Source organism: Mobula birostris, chromosome 2 (genome assembly GCF_030028105.1).
Source record: "Mobula birostris isolate sMobBir1 chromosome 2, sMobBir1.hap1, whole genome shotgun sequence".
Taxonomy (NCBI): domain Eukaryota; kingdom Metazoa; phylum Chordata; class Chondrichthyes; order Myliobatiformes; family Myliobatidae; genus Mobula; species Mobula birostris.
The window spans coordinates 173029225-173055955 of NC_092371.1; the positions used below are offsets into that span (position 1 = coordinate 173029225).

A 26731-nucleotide genomic window follows, 5' to 3' on the forward strand; every position below is an offset into this window, starting at 1 on the left:
GGCATTTGTCATGTCCTGAGCATTAATTGTTCTTGTGTTCTTCAAATTTAAGTTCAAGTTTATTGTCATCTGACTGTACGTCTATACAACCAAACAAAACAATGTTCCTCTGATACCCAGAGCACCCTTAATGCATATATCACACATAGCACATAAAACAAAATATTGCCTCAAATAAGTTAATAAAATATAATTCAAAGTGCACGTAAAGTCCACAGCAGAGGTAAACAGTACACAGCAAACAGTACACATCTTGCTGCCTTAGTGACGAGACCTCGGTGCTGGCAGGTTATTCATTAGTCTCACAGCCTGGGGGAAAATAGCTGTTATCCTGTCTGGTAGCCCAAGTCCTGATGCTCCTGTGCCTCCTTCCTGATGCGAGTGGGTCAAAGAGATTGTGGGATGGGTGGCAGGAATCCTCAACAGTACACCTGCAGGTATTCCTAACCATTTAATCATCAGGACGGCTATCTCTGCATTTAGATGTTATGCAAAATAGAAATTGCCAATGAGTGCATGTTTTCAGAGTCACTGTAACCTTGCATACACCTGGGCGGTTGTTGTTACATAACTCAAATGGAGAAAACTTCCTCACTCCTCATCTATTTCCTTACAAACTCTTAGGTGGGGTTTATTGTCGAGTGCACAAGCTGCAGAAGGTTGGGAGACTCAGCCAGCTTCATCATGAGCACTAGCCTCCCCAGATAAACAGTGGAGCTCATTCTGACTGGTTGTATCACCATCTGATATGGAGGCACCAATGTACAGGATCGGATAAGCCTGCAGTCAGCTCTATCACGCCACTAGCCTCCCCAGCATTGAGGACATCTTCAAAAGAAGATACCTCAAAAAGATGGCAGTCATTAAGAATCCCCATCACCAGGACATACCCACTTCTCATTACTACTATTTGGGAGGAGGTATCGAAGCCTGAAGACACACACTCAACGTTTTAGAAACAGCTTCTTCCCCTCCACCATCAGATTTCTGAATGAACAATGAATCCATGTACATGACCTCACAATTTTTTCGCAAACAAGAGAAAATCTGCAGTTGCTGGAAATCTAAGCAGCACACATAAAATGCTGGAGGAACTCAGCATCTATGGGAAATAGTACAGTCGACCTTTCGGGTCAAGACCCTTTGGCAGGACTGGAGGAAAAAAACTGAGGAGTAGATTTAAAAGGTGGGGTAGGGGAAAGAGAAGCAAAGTGAGAGGTGAAACCTGAAGGGGGAGGGATGAAGTAAAGAGTTTGGAAGTTGAGTGGTGAAAGAGACAGAAGGCCGTGGGAGAACTGTCGTGATGAGGCCACACTTAGGTTGGAGGGAGAACACCTTTTATTCTGTTTGGGTAGCCTTCAACCTGATGGCATGAACGTCAATTTCTCAAACTTCTGGTAATGCCTGATACACCCCCCCCCCTTCACCATTTCCATCCCTATTTTCCACTCTCACTTATCTTCTTGCCCTCTCATCAACTCACTTTGGTGCTCCTTTCCCCCCTACCTTTTCTTTCTTCCATAGTCTTCTGTCTCTTTCACCTATCAACTTCTGAGATCTTTACTTCATCCCTCCCCATCACCTTATGTTTCTCTCTTCCCTCCTCCACCTTTTACATCTACTCCCCAGCGTTTTTTCTCCAGTCCTGTTGAAGGGTTTCAGCCTGAAATGTCGACAGTACTCTTTTCCCTAGATGCTGCCTGGCCTGCTGAGTTCCTCCAGCATTTTGTGTGTGTTGCTTACATTTTTTTTTCCTTTTTTTACTTTCTTTTTGCACTACTTATTGTAATTTATAATATTTTTAATTATTATGCCTTTCACTGTACTGCTGCCACAAAACAACAGATTTCACGACATATGTTCGGGGGATTAGACCTAATTCTGTACAGGTCTTCTCAGGTGTAATGAAAAACTTTCTTGCTGCAATATTGCAGGCAAACAGCATCAGATACACAACATTTACAAGAAAAACTTAAACATAAATTATACACAATTTATACAAGGAAGAACACAATTAGAACAATAAAAAGTCCATTGTAGTGCAAAGTAGCCATAATGCAGTGATTAGGATTGTGACATTGGTTCAAGAAGTGAATGGTTGAGGGAAGTAACTGTTCTTCAAAATGTAAAGTTCAAAATTCAAAGTAAATTTATTATTAAAGTGCATATATGTCACCATATATAATCATGATTAATATTGTTGTGGGCATTCACAAGAAATACAAGAAATACAATTGAATCGATGAAAGACCACCCCCAATCAATGTGCAAAAGACAACAAACTGCAAATGCAAAAACAAAAAAAAGGAATAATAAGAAGAAGAAGAAATAAGAAAGGAATATCAATAAAATGAGATAAAGGGTCCTTGAAAGTAAGTCCATAGGATGTGGGAACGGTTCAGTGATGGGAGAATGAAGTTTATCTATCTATCTTTCTATTTATGATTGACTGATTGAGCTATTGATTGAGATACAACATGGAATAGGCCCTTCCGGTCCTTCAAGGCACGCAGACCAGCGATCTCCTGATTTAACCCTAGCCTAATCACTGGACAATCTACAATGTCTAATTAACTTACCAATTGGTAAGTCTTTGGACTGTGGGAAGAAACCGGAACATCCGGAAGAAACCCACGTAGTCATGGGGGGAACGTACAAACTCCTTATAGGCTGTGGTGGGAATTGAGTGAAGTTACCCCCAGTGGTTCAGGAGTCTGGTGGTTGAGGTAATAACTGTTCCTGAACCTGGTGGTATGAGTCCTAAGACTTCTGTTCCTCCTGCCTGATGGTAGATGTGAGAAGATGGCATGGCCCTGTTGGGCAACACATTAGCGCAATCACTTTTACAGTTCCAGTGATCAGTGATTGGGATTTGACCCCCACCAGTCTGTAATGAGTTTGCACATTCTTCCCGTCACCGTGTGAGTTTCCTCCTACATTCCAAAGTTGTACGAGTTAGTGTTAGTAAATTGTGGGCTTATTCCCCCCCCCCCCCTCTTCATATGTTCCATCAATCACATTAAAATTATGTCGCCTTGTCTTCGCCATTTTTGCCCTGGAAAAATATCTCTGGCTGTCCTCTCCATCTATGTCTCTCATCATCTTGTACATCTCTTATAAACTTTTGGAGCTGGTGTCCTACCCAATTGGCTTCATCTTTCACCTTCCAGCTAGCCTCCTTCCCCTCTCTCCCACCTTTTTATTCCGGCGTCTCTCTCCTTCCATTTCAGTTCTGAAGAAGGGTCTCAGCACAAAACATCAACTGTAGTCATTTCCATCAATGCTGCCTGACCTGCTGAGTTCCACCAGCATTTTATGTCTGTTGCTTTGGATTTTCAGCTTCTGCATACTTTCTCGTGTTTGTGATTTGACTGATCTTTCGTGCTGGAGTGTCGGAATGAAACCGTTCATATTTGTACCCTGCTCCACAGAATGGGCGGTAGGGCTTGTGTTGAATTCGGCTTGTTTCTTGAACTCTGACACCTCTGTTACAGTATCTCCAAATAAGGCAGTGTGTGGAGAGTGTAGTGCTCTACCATGGGATTTCCTTGCACAGTGTTAGGCTCTTGATAAGCAGCAGTGGGCCTCTTCTTACGTGAAGGGCTTATTTCCCATTTCATCGTTGCTATGTTATTCATGGAGCAAGGTCAACAACGAGTAGTCTGATGGGGCTCTGTCTTGTTCTTTTCACTATATTGTACAATTGGATCCTTCTCTGCCCTTCAACCTGATCTGTGCCCTCAAAGACATCGTCTTCAGCATAATCCACATACACACACACTCACACATACAAACAAACGTATACATACACTCATTCACATAGCACATGCATTGCACACACGGGTGTGAACGCACATGCATGAAAATAGACACGTGTGCAAACACACACACACACACATACACACACATGCACAGGCACAGACCACATGCGCACATACACACAAAAGCATTCACATGCATCTCTCTCTCTGTCTCTTCAGTTGTCCATCGAAATCCGATGACGACGTCCACTCCTTTAATGGTGAGATCTTTGATGACTATACAGTCCTATCCTGGACCCACAAGCTCTATTGCAGGTGGGACATGTACATGTGGTAGTGGTGGCAACCATGGCTGCATTTCTCCTGGCTCTCTTCTGCAGTCTTCTGGTTGTTCTTTCCATCTCCGGAAAATGAACCCCGTCCCCACACAGCTGCTGCCATGCATAGACGCACAAACACACACAGACACACACACACACACACACACATGCACACACAGAGAACACAGGCACAGACACAAACACAAACACATACAGGTTCACATAGCCACACGGTGATACATATACAAGGTATCACAGATGCCAGGTGCCTGTGTTAATGAAGTTAACAGGTGACTTTGGCACTGTTATTTCGAGATTTTCTAACAATTAGTTGCCTAGCTACACTTAGCAGTTGCCACTGTAATACTAAACTCTTAGTAGAACCCCAAATCCCTTTATCTACTGTCATTCCTCATACCCCAGTGCTTCCTGCCTTAGCTGCAGTCAATTTGATCTCACCTGACTTAGATCAATTAGATTTCACTTGTGCTGCGCCCATATTGTATCTCATCCCAGTAGATGTCTGCTTTGTTTGAGAGAAGGCAGTTCTTGTCTCAGGTGTTTAACTGTTATGATCTTGTGTGTGAATTTGTTATTGTCACAGTATTGCTTTCCTGCTGTACGCAGTACAAAAACTTAACTTAATAGTTGTTGCACAAGACTTACCACAGATGCTGGAAACCTTGAGCAACACTTATAAATACTGGAGGAACTCAGCAGGTCAGGCAGCATCTGTGGAGAGGAATAGCATTTTGGGCCTTCAATAGGACTGGAAGGAAGGAGAAGAAGCCAGAATAAAAAAGCTGGGGAGGGGAAGGTGGGGGAGGGGGGAATGAAGGAGTGGGTGCGGGAGGGCAATTCAGAAGCTGGGAGGTGATAGGCGGAAGACATAAAGGGTTGAAGAAAAAGGAATTCTTCACCTATTAGTCCGAAAGCAAAATTACAGAAACAAAATGGTATAAAAATAATAGTTGTCTAATGGGAAACAGGGAAAGATCACAAATAGAACATGTGGTGAAGTAGATTACCAGGGGAGTTCTCTTACACTGATCACACAAAAACATTGTTGGTGTGCTTATCAAACATCTAAGATGCTGAGAGGTGATGAAAGGATGGGGCTGCAGCTTGTTGGAGAAGCTAGTCCAGGAGACCACTGCTGACAAACTGCATACTCTTGTGTCTGACAAATAAGGAGTTGCCCTTTTAAATTAGATTCAGATTCAAGTTTATTTCCCATGCATACAGTGAAATGCAGCATTTGCATTCACAACCAATACTACCAAAGGTGTACCGGGGGCAGCCCGCAAATTTCACCACACATTCCGGTTTCAACAGAACATCCCCGCAATGTTTGGCAGAGCAACACAACACAACAATAATACAAAACTCTTGCCTTCCATCCACTCACACACAGACAGGCCTCCATCTCTAGAAGAGGCCACATCCAGGCCTCCAGCCCTTGGCCCAGGACTCTGAGACTCACACATCAGGCTTCCTTGGCCCAGACTTGCAGACTCGATCTTTAAGCTTCTATCTCCACGCTCACTAACTTCAGTCTTTAATCTTACACCATATTGAGCAATTTTTCTCAGAATCTGTGGAATTTAAGAGGGTCTTTGTGTGTTTTTAAGGAAGGGGTAGGTTGTTGATAAGCAGGAGGGTGAAAGGTTTTTGGAGGTAGATAGGAATACAGAACTGAGATACACTTGAATTGCTCTGCTCTTACTTAGTGATGGAGAAGACTCTAAGAATTGGGTTAATTACACAACTTTGCACATTTGGAAAAAGTTCAAGTTCACATTTATTGTCACCTGACAGTACATATATGCAAACAAATGAAATAACGTCCCTCTGGTCCACAGTGCACCCACAAAATATATATCACACACAGCTCATAAACCAAAATATTACCATAAGTAAATCAATAAAATATAATTCCAAGTGGAGGTTTTGCACAGTAAAGGTAAACTGTAAGCAGCCTACTGTCCTAGTGACGAGATCTCAGTGGTGGCAGTGTTAGTTAGTCTCACAGCCTGAGGGAAGAAGCTGTTACCCAGTCTGTCAGTCCTAGTCCTGATGCTCCTGTACCTCCTTCCTGATGGTACTGGATCAAAGAGATTGTGGGATGGGTGGTGGAGATCCTCAACAATGCTTTGTACCCTTTGTCTCCAATGCTGCTGGTAAGTGTCACAAGTAGGGGAGTGGGAGATCTCTGTGATCTTCATGGCAGCTTTATTTACCACCTTCTGTAGGGTCCTATGGTCTGATGCCTTGTAGCTTCCGTACCACACAATGATGCACAAGAAGTGTTAAAACATGTCGTAGAGCACTACAATGCAGAAACAAGCCCTTTAGCACATCTAGTTCATGCCAAGTTGTTATTCTGCCTATTCCCATCAACCTGCACCAGGACCATAGCTCTCTGTACCCTTCTAATCCATGTACTTATCCAAACTTCTCTTAAGTGTTGCAGTCGAGCCCACATCCGCTACTTCTGCTGGCAGCCTATCCAGCTCTCGCACCACCCTTTCTCCTATGGTCCACTCTCCTCTCCTATCAAATTCCTTCTTCTTCAGCCCCTTTACCTCTTCTACCTATCATCTCCCAGCTTCTTACTTCATTTCCCCTTCCCTACCCACCCACCTCACCTGGTTTCACCTATCACCTGCCAGCTTGTTCTTCTTCCCCTCTCCCCACCTTAGTATTCTGGCTTCGCTCTGCCCCTGCGCCCCCCCCCACCTTCCTTTCCAGTCCTGATGAAGAACCTTAGCCTGAAATGTGGACTGTTTATTCCTCACCATTGAAGCTGTCCGACCCGTTGAGTTCCTCCAGCATTTTGTGTATGTTACCCTGGATTTCCAGCATCTTCAGAATCTCTTGTGTTTATAACTTAAGGGACAAAGCTTTCCCTGCTGACTTTTATGCTTTTCTTCCTCATTGACAAACTGGTCACTTACATCGACCTATAAACATCTGGAGAAGTCCACGGTACCTTAGACACTTAGTCCAGCGGTCGTGGAACATACAGATCCCTTCTTTGTAGAAGTGGTCCACAGCAGGGGTGATTGATAAGTTTGTGGCCTGAGGCAGAAGGAGGTGAGTTTTGCAGCTTTCGTTACATGCACGTGCAGTTCAACTCTTTGAGTGAAAGTGCAGAAAGTTTGAAGTTTCTCATCTCCTTCTACTTTAGGCTACAAACTTATCAATCACCCCTGCTGTGGTTGACTTCTGGAGGTCCTAGACACCGACTTCTTTGTCCGTATGCTCTACGACCGCTGTACTAAGTGTATAAATGTAGGAAAAATAAATGTACAAGGTTTTCTAAAGTTGACTCCTTCCACCTTAGGCCACGAACTTATCAGTCTCCCCTTGTATTTTACTGAAGCTGTGAAAGCTATTTTGAAAATAAAACAAGGGAGGCCTTGGTGAGGACTAATTTGGAGTATTGTGCGCATTTCTAGTTACCTGTTTACAGGAATAATATCAATGAAAGGGTACAGAGAAAACTTGTAAGGGTGTTGCTGAGACTTGAGAACCTGAGTTAGTGAGAAAAGTTGAATAGGTTAGGAATTTAGTCCCTAGAGTGTAGGAGAATGAGTGGAGATTTGATAGAGGTATACAAAATTATGAGGGGTATAGGTAGGGTAAATGCAAGTTAGCATTTTCCTCTGAGGTTGGATAAGAGGTCACAGGTTAAGGGTGAAAGGTGAAATGTTTAAGGGGAACCTGAGGGGAACTTCTTCACTCAGGGTCGTGAGAGTGTGGAACGTGCTGCCAGAGGAAGTGGTAGATGCGGGTTTGATTGCAAAATTTAAGAGAAATTTAGATAGGTACCTGGATGGGAGAGGTATAGAGGGCGATTGCCAGATGCAGATTGATGGGACTAGGCAGATTAATACTTCAGCATGGACTAGATGGGCTGAAGGGCTTGTTTCTGTGCTAGTGTTTTTTGAAGTTGTTAGTGATAGCAGATGCTGGAAATCTGCAATAAAAACAGAAAATGCTGGGAACACTGCAATCTCCTCTACAATGTAGTAACGGAATACTTTCTTTTTCAATATTTTTATTGATTTCTTACATAAAAGAATACAGAGTACAGTAGGATATATAATATATATTGATTACAATATATTGAAATCACAAATATAGTCTCATTACTCCATACCCGTACACATTAAATTTAAACATAATATTGAAAAGAGATCATTTTATTATACAAAAAAAAATCTAAACCCACTACCAGAAAAAAAACCAGCTGTTTGGTTAAAAAAAAAAGGAAAAAATTCTTATCATATAATAAAACATATTGTTAGCCAACATCTGTGCTTAATAGCAAATCAAAGATTTTGAAAATAATTTAAAAAAGGTCCCCACAATGTTAAAAAATCTTGTCTATGTTCAGAAATTGAACAGCGAATCTTCTCTAAATTTAAACATGACATAACATCATTTAACCAATGAGTATGAGTAGGCGGAGTGGCTTCCTTCCACTTAAGCAACGATGCCCTCCTGGCTATAAGAGACAGAAAGGCCAAAATATGCAAATCATGTGACTCCAAAATAATACAATTTCCTCCAACAATACCAAATAAGGCAGTCAAAGGATTAAGTTTAAAATTTACTTTAAAAAGCACCGAAAAAGTTTGGAACACTTCCTTCCAATATTTTTCAAGACTCGGACAAGTCCAAAACATATGAATTAGTGAAGCTTCTCCATTGTTACATCTATCACAATAGGGAGATATAGCCGATAAAAAAACGAAAGAGCTTATCTTTAGTCATGTGGGCCCTATGAAGCACTTTAAATTGTAGAAGGGAATGACGGGCACATAACGATGAGGTATTAACCAATTTAAAAATTTCATTCCAAGTATCCTCAGAAATTGGAATTTGTAAATCTTGTTCCCAGAGATTTTTAATTTTGTCTAAAGGAATATTTCTCATTCCCAACACCATACCATAAATATTAGATATAGATCCATTATGGAAGGGTTAGTACTGAAATACTAATCAGACGATCGCTTTGCAGAGTGATTGTCCTCATTCTGAAGGGGTGCCCTGAGGATCTGGTTGCGAGTTGCTTTAACTCCCCATTCCATCCTCTGTCTGTAGTCCCCTTCAGGGTAACATAGAACTTAGAACACTCCAGCACAATACAGACCCTTCAGCCCATGGCATCGTGCTGACCTATTAACCTACTCTAAGACTAATCTTACACTTTACTCCTACGTAGCCCTCCATTTTTATGTCTGGTGGTCTTAAGGCATGAATGTCGATTTATCTATTGTCCGGCAACCACTTCTCTCCACCCTCACTTATTCTCCTTACTCTACTGGTCCCATCATCCCATTTCTTTACCCCCTCCTGCCCTCTTGATTGCCTACTGCCCATACATTCCTCCCTTTCCTTCATTCTGTGGTCTGCTCTACTCTTTTATTAGATTCCGTTTTCCTCCCCTTATCACCCACAAGCTTCTAACATTATGCCCACATTACCTCCTCGCTTATCTGCCTCTCTCTCCCCCCCCCCGCTCACCTGGATCCAGCTGCTACTCACCAGCTCTCACTCCACCCTTTACATCCTGCCCCCCGCTACCTTTTTATACTGACTACCTCCCCTCTTTCCAGTCCTGATGAAAAGTCTTAACCAAAAGCATTGATTGTCCATTTCCCTCCACAGATGCTGCCTGACCTTCTGAGTTCCTCTAGCGGTTTGTCTGTTGCTCTGGTTTCCTCCCACTTTCCAACTACCGTAAGACCATAAGATATAGGAGCAGAATTAGGCCAATCAGCCCTTCGAGTCTGCTCTGCCATTCCATCATGGCTGATTTTTTAATCACTTTCAACCCCATTCTCCTCTAATCTTTGGAAGGACCTATCAATCTCCACTTTAAATACAGTATACAGAAAGACTTGGCCATCTGTGGCAATGAATTCCACAGATTCATTACTGTGTAGCTAAAGAAATTCCTCCTCATCTCTGCTCTGAAGATATACAGATTAGGGTTAGTGAGTTGTGGGCATGCTATATTAGCACAGATGCATGGTGACACTTATGGGCTGACCCCAGCACATAGCAAAAACAATGATGTAAATGCCACATTCCACTGTATGTTTTGATGTAATAAAGCTCATATTTAAATTAGCACAACACTATTATAGCTCAGGGCATTGGAGTTCGAAGTTCAATTCTGTCGCCGTCTGTAAGAAGTTTGTACTTGCTAATCATGCATGTATCGGTTTCCACTGGGTTCTTCGGTTTCCTCCCACAGTCCAAAGACATGGTGGTAAATAGGTTAATTGGTCAGTGTAAATTGTCCCATGATTAGGCTGGGGTTAAGTAGTGGGTTGCTGGGCAGTGTGACTCGTTGGGCCTGGTGTTGTTATCGCCAAATAAATAAATAAATAAATAATTGCTCTCCACTGGTACATGCTGACCTGCCTAAATGCCTGAAACTCTGTTCTCAGCAACAGATAATAAATAACACGCATACCATGTGTATGCGGGATGTGTGAGGTTGCAGCCTCTATTTGAACCCTGAAGGGGCTGCTCCTCAAGTTATGGCTACACTTCAGCTCCAGGCTCCTGATCTACGGTCACCCAGTATAGACGGGGATGGGTCGCTTGGGGGATTTGCTGGTTGGTTTGCTCCCAGGACTGGCCAAAATGGCCATTCACAGGTACTGCCGGTGAGTAGTCGAAGGTACTGCCTGCCTCTCTTCCGGGGTTACATTTGTTCCCGGGGTGTCCTTAGGGAAGGAGCATGCGGTCTTTAAAGGTACATTGGGGGATTTTCGAGAACAGTGGGCCCTTTAGTAGCTCGAATATGTTAACAGGTTGATGAGGAGGTTAAGAAGGCATATTACATGCTTGCCTTTATTAGTCGAGGTAGTGAGCTGAAAAATCAGGAGGTTCTGTTGCAGCTTTATGAAACTCTAGTTAGGCTACATCTGGAGTATTGCATACAGTTCTGGTCACCCTTATAGGAAGGATATTGATAATTTGGAGGAGGTACAGAAGAGGTTTACCAGGATGCTGCCTGGATTAAAGGGTATGTGCTATAATGAGACATTGGACAAAACTAGGTTGTTTTCTCTGGTGAGCCAGAGGCTGAGGGGACACCTGATATAGATTTATAACATTATGAGTGACATAATATTTTCGTTCAAGGGTTGAAAGTCTTCCAGCAATGAGCATGCATGTGAGTTGAAAGGGGAACATTTCAAAGGAGATGTGAGGGGCAAGTTTTGTTACACAGAGAGTAGTAGGTGCCTGGAATGCACTGCCTGGGGTAGTGGTAGAGAGAGATACAGTAGGGATATTTAAGAGAGGTTTAGATAGACATATGAATGTGAAGAAAGTGGAAGGATATGGACATTTTGTAGGCAGAAGATACTAGTTGGCCATTTGATGGCTAATTTTATTGGTACAGCGCAATATTGTGGGCCAAAAGGCTTGATCCCGTGTTGTATTCTATGTGCTAAACATATTTGAACTTGACACCATAAATAGCTTATGATGCCCTAATTACGTACAATGTTTTGTAGGTGAATAAACTTTTCCTGTCAACATGGAGCTGAGTTATGGTTTCCATCGAGGTCGTAACTCAGATAATAGTTGTTTAAGTTTGTAAGGATGTTTTTGGGGACAAAGAGAGGAGATTAATGGGTCAGGTGGGGTTTATAGACAGGAATGTGGAGAAGTTACCTCCTCCATAGATGAATCCCAAGCCCAGCTATGAAAGGAGGGTTGGGCATAGGGCTAGGAGCCCCATCCGCCAAAAACCCAGCGCTATAGAGACCCCAACAGAAACTCCAAAGACCTCATCATTGCTGGGAAGAGGAAGGATCTATGATGGGCTCCACTCTGAAAGACTGGTCCATGACAGAGGTCTCTGGTGAGCTCCTGTCAGCAGCCTGTGCCCTGGTGGGGGTGATGGACTTAAGAACATTCTGAGCTCAAAGGCCAGCGAGGTGGACGGGTGACAAAGGACATCTGTGGATATCAAAGTGTCCCAGGTCGGTGGATCCTAGGAGTGGGTGTCCGTGTGAGCCGGAGACACAAGGAGGCATGAAGGCTGGTGAGCGGGCGAGCCCAGAATTTGGGGTCCTGTCACGGGCTAGACCAGGGATTGATATCGGGGTCCTGTCATAGGCTAGTCCAGGGGTTTATATCAGGGTCCTGCCATGGGCTAGACCAGGGATTGATATCGGGGTCCTGTTACGGGCTAGTCCAGGGCTTGATATTGGGGTTCTGTCATGGGCTAGACCAGGGATTAATATCGGGGTCCTGTCATGGGCTAGTCCAGGGGTTGATATCGGGGTCCTGTCACGGGCTAGTCCAGGGGTTGATAGCAGGATCCTGTCATGGGCTAGTCTGGGGGTTGATATCAGGGTCCTGTCATGGGCTAGTCCAGGGGTTGATATCGGGGTCCTGTCATGGGCTAGTCCATGAGTTGATAATGACAGCAAACTTGAAGCTTGATCAGAAGTCTGGAAGTCTAAGCCTGATGGCCTGATGGCTGAATCCTGAAGACCGGAGGCCTGGGGTTGGAGAACTCTGTGTATGTGTGTACGCACACATGTGTGTTGGGGGGAGGGGAGGATGGGGCATGTTTTGCTGCTGCTGTTTTGTTGCTTGCTGTGCCTGGTTCTCCAGAGTATTGTAGGCACGCTGTGTTGGTGCTACAATGTGTGGCGACAATTGCGGGCTGCCCCCAACACATCCTTGGATTGTGTTGGTTTTTAACACAATGGGCGCTATGGTAGAGTGACCCTATTACAGCTTGGGATGTTGGAGTTCAAATTCAAGTCTGACATCATCTGTAAGGAATTTGTATGTTCTTCCCCACAAAGACATTGGTTTCCTCCAGGTGCTCCAGTTTCCTCCCACAGTCCAAGGACATACCAGTTAGAGCTTGATTGGTCATTGTAAATTGTCTCATGTTAAGGCTAGGGTTAAATAGGTGGATAGCTGTGCGGTGTGGCTCGTTGGACTAGAAGGGCTTGTTCCGTTCTGTATCTCTAGACAAGTAAATAACTAACGACACGTTTCACTGTAAATTTCAATGTACTGACGGTAAATAAATCCATATCTGAATCTGAATCTTTTGTAACATAAAAAGCAGCTCTTCATTGGAACATTGCAGCTAGGACAAAGTGATGTTTATTTCATATGGAGATAGAGTACCTTGCATTTACGTGACACTTAGTCTGATGTCAAGGTCTAACGGAATGCAGTGAGATTGGCTCTGCAGCTTGTGTACTCTTGACCTTTGGGTAGAAGCCAAACTCCAGGCTGCTTCCTTTTGTCAACCTGGGAGTATCTTTTCTGCACCAACCCTTTTGCCTTGCCTAGGCTTCAGATTAACCCAACACTATACCTGCATTTCCTAGAGTCATAGAGAAATACTGTGGAAACAGGCCCTTTGGCCCAATTGGTCCGTGCCGGCCACAGCATCCTTCCTGCTAATCCCAGTTGTGCATGTTCAGCCCATAACCCTCCAATCCTCTTCTCGTCATGTACCTATCCAAAAGCTTCTTAAATACTGCAATTGTAGCCGCCTCAACCATTTCCTCTGGCGGTTCATTGCAGGTACTAACTACCCTCTGAGGTTACCTCTCAGCCTCTCCCCTTTTATCTTGTATCCGTGTCTGTGCCATGGCTGTGACTGTGGATTTCAGTTGTAGTAGTCCTAAACGGGGCATATTTGATGATTTCCTTTGGCACTGTCCCGTGCCATTTTTGGGTTTGGGCTCCCACCCATATTCCCTCCTAGGCTCTCTCAAAAGCACCATATTTGGGTAACTGGGATTAGTATGGGTAAGTACAGTGGTCAGCATATTCACTGTGGGCCAAAGGGCTTGTTTTGTGATGGTACTAAGTTTGCTGACTGCGAAAATCTTAAGCCCCATCTGATATAGATAGCTATATGTAAAGGGAGGTTATACTCTAGCTACCTAGTCTTCAAAGACTAGATTATCCTCCACAGTGAGTTTAGGTGCCAATATCCACTATTTGAGTGGTGGGATCCCTTTCCCCCCCACCATAGAGGAGATACTTCCAGCAAACAAAGTAGCTTAAACACTTCAATTTATTTTTAGTGATGCACATTTAAATTTAGATAAAGTTCTAAAAACACACTTAAAGCTCACAGAGGATTTCGATCTGAGAAAAGATTTCCAAATTACAAGCAATTTCTAACACAAAAGATTCCCAAAATACGGATACAATTCCTATAAACGAAAAAGACATATTAATGAGATGCAGACAAGCGAGTAGTCTGTTGCAGAAATTGAAGGCAGAGGAACGGATTCTCATTCACCCATGTTTCTTTCATTCTCCTTGATGTTCCATGACCATACCTCACAAATCTGACTGCTCATTTACATTTATACTGGGTTTTTTTTGGCTACCTTTTCACACAGATGGTCTACAAGCTTCTGGGGACAGATATCCCAGATACCCAAAAATTGAAGCTGATTCTCTGGGTACACAGATCTTACAATAGATCATATATTGATGTGCTATGTGATAGGATCAATCTGGTCTGCCAGCTTCCTTGAACTAAATAACTTAGCCAATGTTGTCTGGTTTGATACAGGTCAATTAACATAACCCTGTTATTTTATACTGTGTCTCACTGTGAGCCAGCAGTCTGTTATCTATAGACAGTGCTGTTTGGTTGCAAAGCTGTCCTTTTAACTTCAGACTGATTACTGCTTAGCACTTACATTAAGACCAGAAAACTGGCTCCTGTTTATGAGAAGAAGCTGAACAAAGAATATTGTTTGGAAGTTTAACTTACTCAAAAACAACTATTTGATCTCTAGAAGTTTCAGCTACTGTGTTAGAAAGCTAAGCTTGGCAACAGGCCCATAACAGTTTCTGTGCTGTGTGACTCTATGGATCCATGACCCTAACTCACTTTGGTCTGTGGCTTCTGTTTTGCTTTCTGTTTCCTCTTACTTGCACATTATTTTTGCCTCGATTCTGGGAAAGCTATGCTTAAGCAATCTTTCAGGTTCATGACCATTGTTCACACTTGCTGGCTGCCAGCAGACTTTTCTAGGTTCATGTGTATAGAATTGCTGAAGGTTAAGTTTATGCTCTCAAATGGTCTGTCACCTGGCAAAGATTAGTCTGTCTAGTTTTTGCCTCACGGCCCGGTATAGCCACTCCATTGCACAGGAGCTCATGAGGCTACAAAGCGTGGTGATACAGGGCCTGTTCCATCACAAATACAGCTCTTCTCACCATTGAGGACATAATAATAACAATAATAATAACCTAGGACAGAAGGAGGAAGAGGAATAACAGATACAAGGAATTTGCACAACAGTCAAATAAAACTTCTAAGGATATATTTTCATTAATGAAAATAGGATTCAGCACTCCACACGAGCATATGCAACTCTGACAAGAAGTACACACTGCTCAACTTAAATGAAAACACATCCCAGAAAAATGAAGAAATTATCACTATAGAAGAAAAGGTTAACCAATGGAAGAACATGACCCTCCATGAAAGATATCCTCACAATCTGAGGAGATTAGATGCCAACAGGGAGACGTTGAACACCTGGCTTAGAGTTGAAGTCCTCTTCCCAGAAACAGAGGGGTTCTTGTGGTGGTACAGGACTCAGTGGTTAACACACACACTTATTAAAAAATACTCAATAAAAGACCAACAAATTCAAAACGATAAATATAGAAAATGCCAAGAAAAAACAGAAACACTCCAACACATTACAGGATTCTGCAGCAGTTTAACTCAATCTGATTACTTATACAGGTATAATCAAGTGGCAATTATCATTCAGCAAAAGCTTGCTTTAAAATACTAACTCATAAAAGAAACCATAGCAGCACACATAAAAGTTGCTGGTGAACACAGCAGGCCAGGCAGCATCTCTAGGAAGAGGTGCAGTCGACGTTTCAGGCCGAGACCCTTCGTCAGGACTAACTGAAGGAAGAGTGAGTAAGGGATTTGAAAGTTGGAGGGGGAGGGGGAGATCCAAAATGATAGGAGAAGACAGGAGGGGGAGGGATGGAGCCAAGAGCTGGACAGGTGATAGGCAAAAGGGATATGAGAGGATCATGGGACAGGAGGTCCGGGAAGAAAGACGGGGGGGGGGGACCCAGAGGATGGGCAAGGGGTATATTCAGAGGGACAGAGGGAGAGAAAAAGGAGAGTGAGAGAAAGAATGTGTGTATAAAAATAAGTAACAGATGGAGTACAAGGGGGAGGTGGGGCATTAGCAGAAGTTAGAGAAGTGGATGTTCATGCCATCAGGTTGGAGGCTACCCAGACGGAATATAAGGTGTTGTTCCTCCAACCTGAGTGTGGCTTCATCTTTACAGTAGAGGAGGCCGTGGATAGACATGTCAGAATGGGAATGGGATGTGGAATTAAAATGTGTGGCCACTGGGAGATCCTGCTTTCTCTGGCGAACAGAGCGTAGGTGTTCAGCAAAGCGGTCTCCCAGTCTGCGTCGGGTCTCGCCAATATATAAAAGGCCACATCGGGAGCACCGGACGCAGTATATCACCCCAGCCGGCTCACAGGTGAAGTGTTGCCTCACCTGGAAGGACTGTTTGGGGCCCTGAATGGTGGTAAGGGAGTAAGTGTAAGGGCATGTGTAGCACTTGTACCGCTTACACGGATAAGTGCCAGGAGGGAGATCAGTGGGGAGGGATGGGGGGGACGAATGGACAAGGGAGTTGCGTAGGGAGCGATCCCTGCAGAATGCAGAGAGGGGGGGTGGGAGAGATGTGCTTAGTGGTGGGATCCCGTTGGAGGTGGCGGGAGCTACGGAGAATAATATGTTGGACCCGGAGGCTGGTGGGGTGGTAGGTGAGGACCAGGGGAACCCTATTCCTAGTGGGGTGGCGGGAGGATGGAGTGAGAGCAGATGTATGTGAAATGGGGGAGATGCGCTTAAGAGCAGAGTTTAAGAGCTGGGGTGATATACTGCGTCCGGTGCTCCCGATGTGGCCTTTTATATATTGGTGAGACCCGACGCAGACTGGGAGACCGCTTTGCTGAACACCTACGCTCTGTCCGCCAGAGAAAGCAGGATCTCCCAGTGGCTACACATTTTAATTCCACATCCCATTCCCATTCTGACATGTCTATCCACGGCCTCCTCTACTGTAAAGATGAAGCCACACTCAGGTTGGAGGAACAACACCTTATATTCCGTCTGGGTCGCCTCCAACCTGATGGCATGAACATGGACTTCTCTAACTTCCGCTAATGCCCCACCTCCCCCTCGTACCCCATCTGTTACTTATTTTTATACGCATATTCTTTCTCTCACTCTCCTTTTTCTCCCTCTTTCCCTCTGAATATACCCCTTGCCCATCCTCTTGGTCCCCCCCCCCCGTCTTTCTTCCCAGACCTCCTGTCCCATGATCCTCTCGTATCCCTTTTGCCTATCACCTGTCCAGCTCTTGGCTCCATCCCTCCCACTCCTGTCTTCTCCTATCATTTTGGATCTCCCCCTCCCCCTCCAACTTTCAAATCGCTTACTCACTCTTCCTTCAGTTAGTCCTGACGAAGGGTCTCGGCCTGAAACGTCGACTGCACCTCTTCCTAGAGATGCTGCCTGGCCTGCTGTGTTCACCAGCAACTTTTACGTGTGTTGCTTGAACTTCCAGCATCTGCAGAATTCCTGTTTTTTGCGTTTTTAAAAGAAACCATATCTCACTATAAATATGAGCCTGATCCAGTTTTAGAATCAAGAGTTTCATGAATTATATTGCGACCGATTGGTTATTACAGATGGGACAATCCATAATAACTGCCCGAATATAATAATATAAGATAAACAAGCAAGAACAATTTACTTAATCAATATAGTCGTTCCAAACACACATAACTTACAGAAATAAATAAGTGAAAAACAGCAGAAGTATGCTGATTTTAAAAAGGAAATTGAAAGACTATGGAACATGAACAGTGGATTCATTGCCCCAATAGTAATATCTACAACTGATATCATCCCAAAGTTACTATACAATAGCATTAAGCAAGTAAAGCTTAATATCTATGTAAACAGTAATAGTTATTTAAATCTCTAAAAGCCACAATACTAAACACCACAAGAATAGCCTGAAAGTTCTTAGCAATTGAGAAATGAGTGTGCTTGGCTAGGCCCGTACCTCAGGTTTTACCAGCCTGAACTGAGAAAAAATGTTTAAAATAATAATGATAATGATAATCGTAATAATAATATGTGACACTTGTATCATCCCAAACACATTGCACAATAGCATATACAATTAGGGCTACACTGCAATATTTATGTAAATCTGCTAAAGCCACAGTACTAAACACCACTGGAATAGTCCGAAAGTTCCTAGTTATTGAGAAGTGGGTGTGTTTGGCTATGCCCAAACCTCAGGTTTCACCAACTTGAGCTGAGAAGAAAATGAAAATTATAATGATAGAACTTATTTATAGAGCATGTTTCATCCTAACAATGTAGTTCAAAGTGCTTCACAATGGGATCTCATGCAAACATGAAAATAAAAGATAAAAAGATGTTAATTAAAAGCAAGGTTAAGTAAGTAAGTTTTGAGCTGCTGTTTAAAAGTGTCAACTGGATCTGCATCCCTTATACTTTTAGGTATTGGATTCCACAGTTTAGGAGCATCTACAAGAGTTGATGTCTCAGGAAGGTGACATTCATCATTAAGGATCCTCACCATCCAGGCTATGCCCTTTTCTCGATGCCGCCATTTAGTCAGAGAGTGGTCAATCTGTGGAATTCATTGTTGCAGACGGCTGTGGAGGTCAAGGCCAAGTCAATGGGTATACTTAAAGCGGAGGTTTAGTAAGGCTCTTGTTTAGTAAGGGTGTGAAAGATTTTGTGGAGAAGGCAGGAGAATGGGTTTGAGAGGGATGATAAATCAGCCATGTTGAAGTGTGGAGCAGACGGGGGGCCGAATGGCTTAATTCCGCTCCTGTATCTTATGGACATGGTACAGGAGGCTGAAGAACCACACCCCTAGGTGCAACAACAGCTTCTTCCCCACTGTCATCAGTTTTTGGAACAACTTGAAAAACCCTTACACTACTTTGGAGTATATTTCCTTTTCCTCTCAACTTACACTATTGTTGTTGTTTTAGTTTATTTTGTTGTGTACTTTATCTATAATTTATGTTAATTTAAGTCTATTTTAACCATGTTGGTCATGTTTGTAATGTACTGTACTACTGCTGCAATAAGATCATTCTCACGGCACTTATACCCTGTGTGTATTCGTCCGTGACGGCAGTGAACTTAAAGGTGTGGAAGCATCAGGAGGGTAATATTTTAGCAAACTTGATGGTTTAAATGATAGATATAATTAAATTAATCATGATTTGTAGGAAATGGAAAATTGATCATAACTGCTGTGATGAAATGTTAACTAATTGGGACTTAAATATGTCCCTTTAGAACAGAGATGAAGAGTAATTTCTTAAGCCAGAGGGTGGTGAATCTGTGGAATTCATTGTCACAAATTGCTGCGTAAGTCAAGTCTTTGGATATAGTTGAACTGGAGTTTGATAGGTACTTAATTAGTAAGGGTTTCAAAAGTTATGAGGAGAAGATAGGAGAATGAGGTTGAGAGGGATAATAAATCAGCCATGATCGAATGGTGGAGCAGACTTGATGGGCCAAATGGTGCAATTCAGCTCCTATGTCTTAGAAAGAGGGACATGTTCCTCAGCACATCTGACCCAAATTTGTTAGCTTGTTTAGTGAATGGCTGTCATGGTTTAATAGCAAAAGCTATGTGACACCGGTCTATGGAGCGTTGGTGTGTGACAGAATGCCGGAGGTTCGTAGCTTAGGCCCCAGTTGGAGACTTTGGGTTGTGTGTAGGTAATGAGAATATGGACTACTGAGCTATATCTGAAGCTTGGGTGTCTTTTAAAAGCAGACTTAGAAAACTAGCAACAGAGCTTGGTGACCTCAAAGCTCCTTCATCCATCACGTCAGCCTGTGTGTGGAGTACTTCCTGGACTTCCCTCCTCCTCTCCACACCATCCAGAACTCAGCTATGTCAGCATAGCCTTAAGATGGCAACCAGCCATACCAGCAATGGCTGGTCGCTGAGACCATAAGGTAGGTGGGGGGCTGGGGGTGGGGTGTCGAGGGATGTGTGTTAATCGCACAAGCCTTTCCCAGTGCCTGCACAGCTTCCCAGTTTGGATTTGGAATTAGAGTGGAATTGGTTTACCATTGTCCCATGTACCCTAAGATGCAGTGAAGTGCTTGTTTTGCATGGTGATCAGACAGATCAGATCATTACAACAGTATTTTGAGGGAGAACAAGGTAACACAATAGAAGAATGCAGAATAAAGTGTATCAGGAGGTGCAGTGCAGGCAGACAATAAGGTGCAAGGTCATAACAAGGAAGACTGTGAGATCAAGAATCCATCTTGTACTAGTGAACCAGTCCAAGTCTCTTAACAGTGGGTGGTATGTGCTTTTGGCCTGTGTATCTTCTGCCCATTGGGAGTGGGGAGAACAGAGATCTTCAGGCTGAGTAAGGTCTCTGATTATACTGGCTGCTTTAGCGAGGCAGTGAGAAGTGCAGACAATATGCATAGAGGAGAGGCTGGTTTCCATGATGTGCTGAGCTGTGTTCACAGCTCTCTGCAGTTCCTTGTGGTAACGGGGAGAGCAGTTGCTCTACCAAGTCACGGTGCATCCAGATAGGATGCTTTTTGCAATGCATCAATAAAAAAACTGACCTCCTTCTCCCCTTGAAAGGTGGGGATAGGCTAGCTGAGGAAAGTGAGAGGGATATCTTAAACAATACAAAACATGCTGGAGGAAATTCGTGGGTTAGGTGGCATCTATGGAAGAAAATGGACAAGAGCTAGCAAGTGATAGGTGTATCCAGGTGAGGGAGAGTGATGGGCAGATGAGGGAGGAGGGGATGGTTCATTCCATGCTAGGACACTGCAAATCTACACCATGTGTAGTGGCTTCCTTGATTCTATGGATCATACTGAATTTCTCCTGGTGAAAATAGCGTATGAGGAAAATTAAGGTCTTTGCAACACAGAATGACAACGATGTAGAGAGCTCACTGCCTATGGGGCAGGTGTTCACATTCTAAGGGATCAAGCTGTGATTGTGACAAGACTTCAGAACTGAGGGCTTAAGGTTCCACACAATTGTGATGTCTTGCCTCATGTATCATGGTGTTTGGGCTAAACCCTTCTTGGGAGAGACAATAGAAAAATCACAGGTAAACTCTCAGGATGGTTGGTGGAAAGAAAGATCTAGAAAGTTCCTTTGCATCCCAGAGGGGCAGCACAGTAAGTTAGCAGTTTGCACAAAACTATTATAGTGGCAATGACCGGGGTTAAATTCTTGCTGCTGTCTGTAAAGAGTTTGTATGTTCTTCCCGTGACTGTATGGGTTTCTTCTGGGTGCTCCGGTTTCTTCCCACATTCCAAAGGCATTGGTCAGTATGTTAATTGATCACATGGGTGTAATTGGACTGTGTGGGCTTATTTGGCTAGAAAGCCCTGTTACTGTGTTGTAGCTCTAAATATAATAAGGTAAGACCCAACCAGTTAAACATAACTGGCCTAGGAGTTGCAATCACTCGAGTTCTAAAGCTGTTCCCTTTTGTAGGTGGTGAGTCTTTTCAACCAGGACCAAATGGTTGCTGGAATTCAGTGAGTTGCTATGTCCACACGAGTCTGCAGCCAGTTGAAGAGGGTCAGTATTCTGTAGGAATGGAAACAGCTAATTTTGGTGATAATATCAAATATCCTCCCACTACCACTTCAGCCCATGGCTGAGGAATCCCTAAACCCCTGGATAATGGCCACACTCTTCTTCTTAAACTATGGTTTAAATATAGAGCAGCACAGGCCCTTCGGCCCACAATGTTGTGCGACCTTTTTAACCTACGCTAACCCTTTCCTCCCACATTACTTTCAATTTTTCTGTCACCCATGTGCCTATCTAAGAATCTCTTAAATGCCCCAAATGTATCTGCCTCTATCACCAACTCTGACAGGGCTTTCCATGCACCAACCACACTGTGTAAAAAAACTTCCCTCTGACGTTCCTCCTATACTTTCCTCCAAGCACCTTAAAGTTATGCCCCCTTGTGTTAGCTATAACTGCTCTTGGAAAAAGTTTCTGGCTGTCCACTCGATCTATGCTTCTTATCATCTTACGCACTTCTCTGAAGTCACCTTTCATCCTCCTTTGCTCCAGAGAGAAAAGTCATAGTTCACACAAACTGTCTTCGTAAACCATGCCTTCTAGTCCATGCAGTCTCCTGGTAAATTTCCTCTGCATTATCTCTAAACTTTCCTCTAATGACATAACCAGAGCAGTATTCCAAGTGTGGTCCAATCAGGATTTTAGAGAGCTGCAACATTACCTGTGGCTTTTGAACTCAATCTCCTGACTTATGAAGGCCAAAACACCATACATCTTCTTAATAACCTCATCAACTTGTGTGCCAATTTTGAGGGATCTATGGACATGGAGTCCAAAATCCCCCTGTTCTTCCAGACTGCTGAGAATCCTGTCGACAAACACTGTCTTCAAATTCAACCTTCTAAAGTGAATCACTTTGCACTATTTGGGGTTGAACTCCATCTGCCACTTCTCAGCCCAGCTCTGCTTCCGGTCGATGTCCCATTGTAACCCCCAACAGCTCATTTTATTTTTGTGGTATTTCTTTGTTCGACTGTGAAAGCCTGCAAGAAAATGAACCTCACAGTAGTATATGGTGTCATATACGTACTTTGATAATAATTTACTTTGAACTTTGAACCTTCTACACTATCCGCAGCACCACTAATCTTTGTGTCATCTGCATGGTTTCTAAAGCTGTAGAAGTTCATTGTTGAGTGCCTTTGACTGATGGTGACCCGATGGATAGTGTAGTTGTCCATAGGGTTTCTGTGGCAAGATTAGCCCTCCTAAATTTATAGTATTGGAACAAGGAGTTAACTGTATTAGAACCTTGTAATTCTCAATCATATTTTTCCTAAGTCTATGCCAATCCCACATATTTCAGACTATCTCGATTACTAAATACTTTATGCTGGGAATTAGTCTAATGGACCTTCTCTGGACTTTTTCCAAATCCTCACTACTACCCATCAAGGGATGATAATGTGTATTAAATATTCTAACTGAGGCCTGGCCAAGATCAAAGCAACATTCCTGCTCAGTGTATCATGTAGAGAATGAGACACAATATTGACAATTATTGAAGTTTCTTACATTCTATTTACTCTGTTATTTGCTTGATTTTACAGATACTAAAATGGAAGCCTTGGACAGGACTCTAAATCACTATTTTGTTTTGTGGTTTGGGCCAAGAGGTAAGTAAAACTTTTGATTTTTTTTCAAGCCTTACTTTGTAATGTGATGCAAGGGTTTCTGTAGGAGAGCAATTAACGTCTTACTTTACATTGCAAGATCTAGAACATCGTTATGTGGGTATTAATTGAGCCTGTGACAGGAGTGTTGATGATAATGTACTGTGCATCTGTTAGAAGCACAGATATTTTAATGGGTGACCCATTAGCTGAATAATCATTCAACAGTACTCAAAGGGAAACTGAAATGATTAACAAAAATAGGTGAGAAGAACCACATTGAGTCCATAGGTTGTGGGATCAGTTCAGAGTTGAGGATAACTTCATTCACCTCAACTCTGACCTGATTCCACAACCTACAGACTCATTTTCAAGGACACTTTACAACTCATGTTCTCAGCTTGCTTGCTTTATTTGTCTATCTATCTTTATTTATATGTAGTTTGTCTTCTTTTGCACATTGGTTGGATGACAGACTTTGTGCATAGTTTTTGGTTGATTCTATTGTATTTCTTTGTTCTACTGTGAAAGTCCACAAGAAAATGCATCTGAAAGTAATGTATAGTCACATAAATGTACTTTGATAATAAGTTTACTCTAAACTATGAACTTTGATTTTGGGTGTCTTAATTAGCATGACCTTATTTCATATACATCCAGAAATTTCAGATATATTTTCTTTTAAGTCAAAGAAATGCCATACAAGACTGAATTAAAGAAAGCTTTATTCACTCAGAAGGTTGTGACCCTTTAGAGTTTTGCACCCAGAGGGCTGCGGAAGTTCAATCATTGATTGCGTGCAATAATTCGGAGTGGCACGGTGTCGTAGCAGTTAGTGTAAAGCTGTTGCTGTGCCAGCTATCACTGATTAGGGTTTAATTCCTGCCATTGCCTGTAATACGTTTGCACCTTCTCCCTGTGACCATGTGTGTTTACTCCAGGTGCTTCAGCCTCCTTCCACATTCCAAAGACGTAGAGTTTAGGATTAATGAGTTGTGGGCATGCTATAAAGACGCCAGAAGCATGGCATCGCTTGCGGGCTGCCCAGCACAATCCTTGCGGATTGGATTTGAAGCCAAAAATGCATTTCACTGTATGTTTTGATATACATGTGACAAATAAAACTAATCTTTAGTGTAAACACAAGAGATTTTGCAGATGCTGGAAATCCAGAGTAATGGACACAAAATGCTGGAGGAACTCAGCAGTTCAGGCAGCATCTATGGAAAGGAATAAAGAGTCGACATTTTGGGCTGAGACCCTTTATCAGGACTGGAATCTTTAGTATAAATGGGTTAGTGTAAACTGACTGTTTCATTCAGTAATTCTATGATTCTGTCACAAGGGGTGCTCGGAACAGACCCAAATGCAAGACACAGACACTGAAGTACAAGGAACAGGACTTGACTAGAGTAAGGATGTGACAGGATACAGGCAAGGAGCAGGGACAAGAGCAGAGACTTGGGCTAGGGAAAGCAGGACCAGGACTAGGAACCATGGACTAGGAGACAAGGCTTGGACTCAGAGCCCGAGACCGGACAAGGACCCAGAACCTTGGTCTTGCCTCGGGCTCGGACCCCAGAACCAGGCAGGGACATGACATGGCTGGGGTCTTGGGTCTTGAGCTTGGCTGTGGGATCCTCGAGGCTTGGGTGCTGAGGTTCCTGGAGCTTGGCCGCGGATCTTTGTCTTGAAATGCGGAGGCTGATAACTCGGAGGCTGGAGCTGAGAGACAGACTGGGAACTGAACATCAACATAGAGCCGGGACATATCCTTCGACAAGCCAGAACTCATCTTTAACACAACACTAACATGAGACAGGACAGAACATAGACATAGAGCCAGGACTTATCCTACAACAAGCCAGGACTCAGCTTCATCTCCACACCAAGGTGGGACAGGTCCACCTGTTGGGTAACAGCAGGACGGCCAGACTTACCCAACAGAGGCAAAGTCAAGACATGTCCCCCCCACAGGGCAACAGCAAAATGGCCTGACTTACCCCACAGAGGCGAGGACAAGACATGGCCCCCTGCAGGGCAACAGCAGAACAGCCTGACTTACCCCACGGAGGCAAGGACAAGAAGAGATAAACACCAAAGAACAACAGACAGTTCCATCTCTGCTCCGGGGTAGCTCCAAGTCTCAGTTCGGCCAGCAACCTCAGCTGGCTACAGAAACAGCCAAATCCATACCACAAAGACTACTCCAACAAGTGGCAACAAGGCTTCATGAAGCAGTGGTCCTCCAACCAGGCCTTGAGATCACAAATGGTTTCACTAGCCTTCCATCAGCAGGTTGCTCAAAGAGGGACTGCTTATGATTAAATCAAACAAGGAACAACTGGAAGACCCGGAGTACTGAGTCCACGGACCAGACTGTGAACCAGAATGCGGACTTCACGGACCAGACCATGACAGATTCTAATCCAATCTTGCCATTTGGTAACAATAATGTAAATACAATCAAACTGTGATAGACTTCAAGAGCGTGCCCAGTAGCTGAATTTATTACAGAACAGTCTGCACTATGGTGCACTAGGCAGAATAATAGTTTGGCATAGATGGGCTGAAAGGCCTGTTTCTGTGCTGTAATGTTTTGTAGTGCTGGAATAGTTTTAATTCACAGTTCTGTATGGGGACTTAACAAAGTGAGATAACAGAATGACCCATCAGGACCCTAACCAAACATGGCAGTGCTGATAGTGCTAACTGTGCCTGGTGCTTCAGACCTCAGAATTGAAAGAGCGGTCAGGGGCCAGACTCTCTCCAGGGGCAGGGAGATCCTAACGTAGCGAGTGGCAAGGTAAGATCTCCTCTGAATTCTGACAGCTCCTGTGCGAGGTTTGAACACAAATGCCCTGTGTTGGAGGAATCTGCCTGTTGTCTACAGGACAATCATTTGAAGGGGACTTTGCTGATTTTATAATGATTAGAATGTGGAGAGTGTGAAAGGGGAGGGGGGTTTGGTGTAGGATTGGCTGTTGGTGATTAGCATACATTCAAAGGGCTTACTTCCATACTATATCCCTCTATAATTGGCCGTTCGGCCTACAATGTTGTGCTGACCATTTACCTGACTCTAAGATCAATTTAGATATATACTCAGTGACTACTTTGTTAGGTACACCTATTAATCAATGCAAATATCTAATCATCTAATCATGTGGCAGCAACTCAATGCATAAAAGCATGCGGATGTGGTCAAGAGGCTTAATTGTTCAGACCAAACATCAGAATAGGGGAAGGAATGTGATCTGAGTGACTTTGAGTGTGGAATGATTGT

At 43.4% G+C, this 26731-nt stretch overlaps 1 protein-coding gene across 4 annotated transcripts in view; it reads left to right on the top strand.

Moving 5' to 3' along the window:
- The window catches only part of elovl5 (ELOVL fatty acid elongase 5), a 156639-nt gene that overhangs the window by 39430 nt on the left and 90478 nt on the right, over positions 1-26731 (top strand). For 3 of the 4 annotated variants that reach the window (XM_072251111.1, XM_072251113.1, XM_072251114.1), the window contains one exon: positions 23383-23448. In XM_072251111.1, the coding sequence (XP_072107212.1) occupies positions 23391-23448 (58 nt within the window). In that variant the 5' untranslated portion in view covers positions 23383-23390. Of the gene's footprint in view, positions 1-21730; positions 21818-23382; positions 23449-26731 lie in introns of all 4 variants that reach the window. The other variant, XM_072251112.1, reaches the window with a different exon arrangement.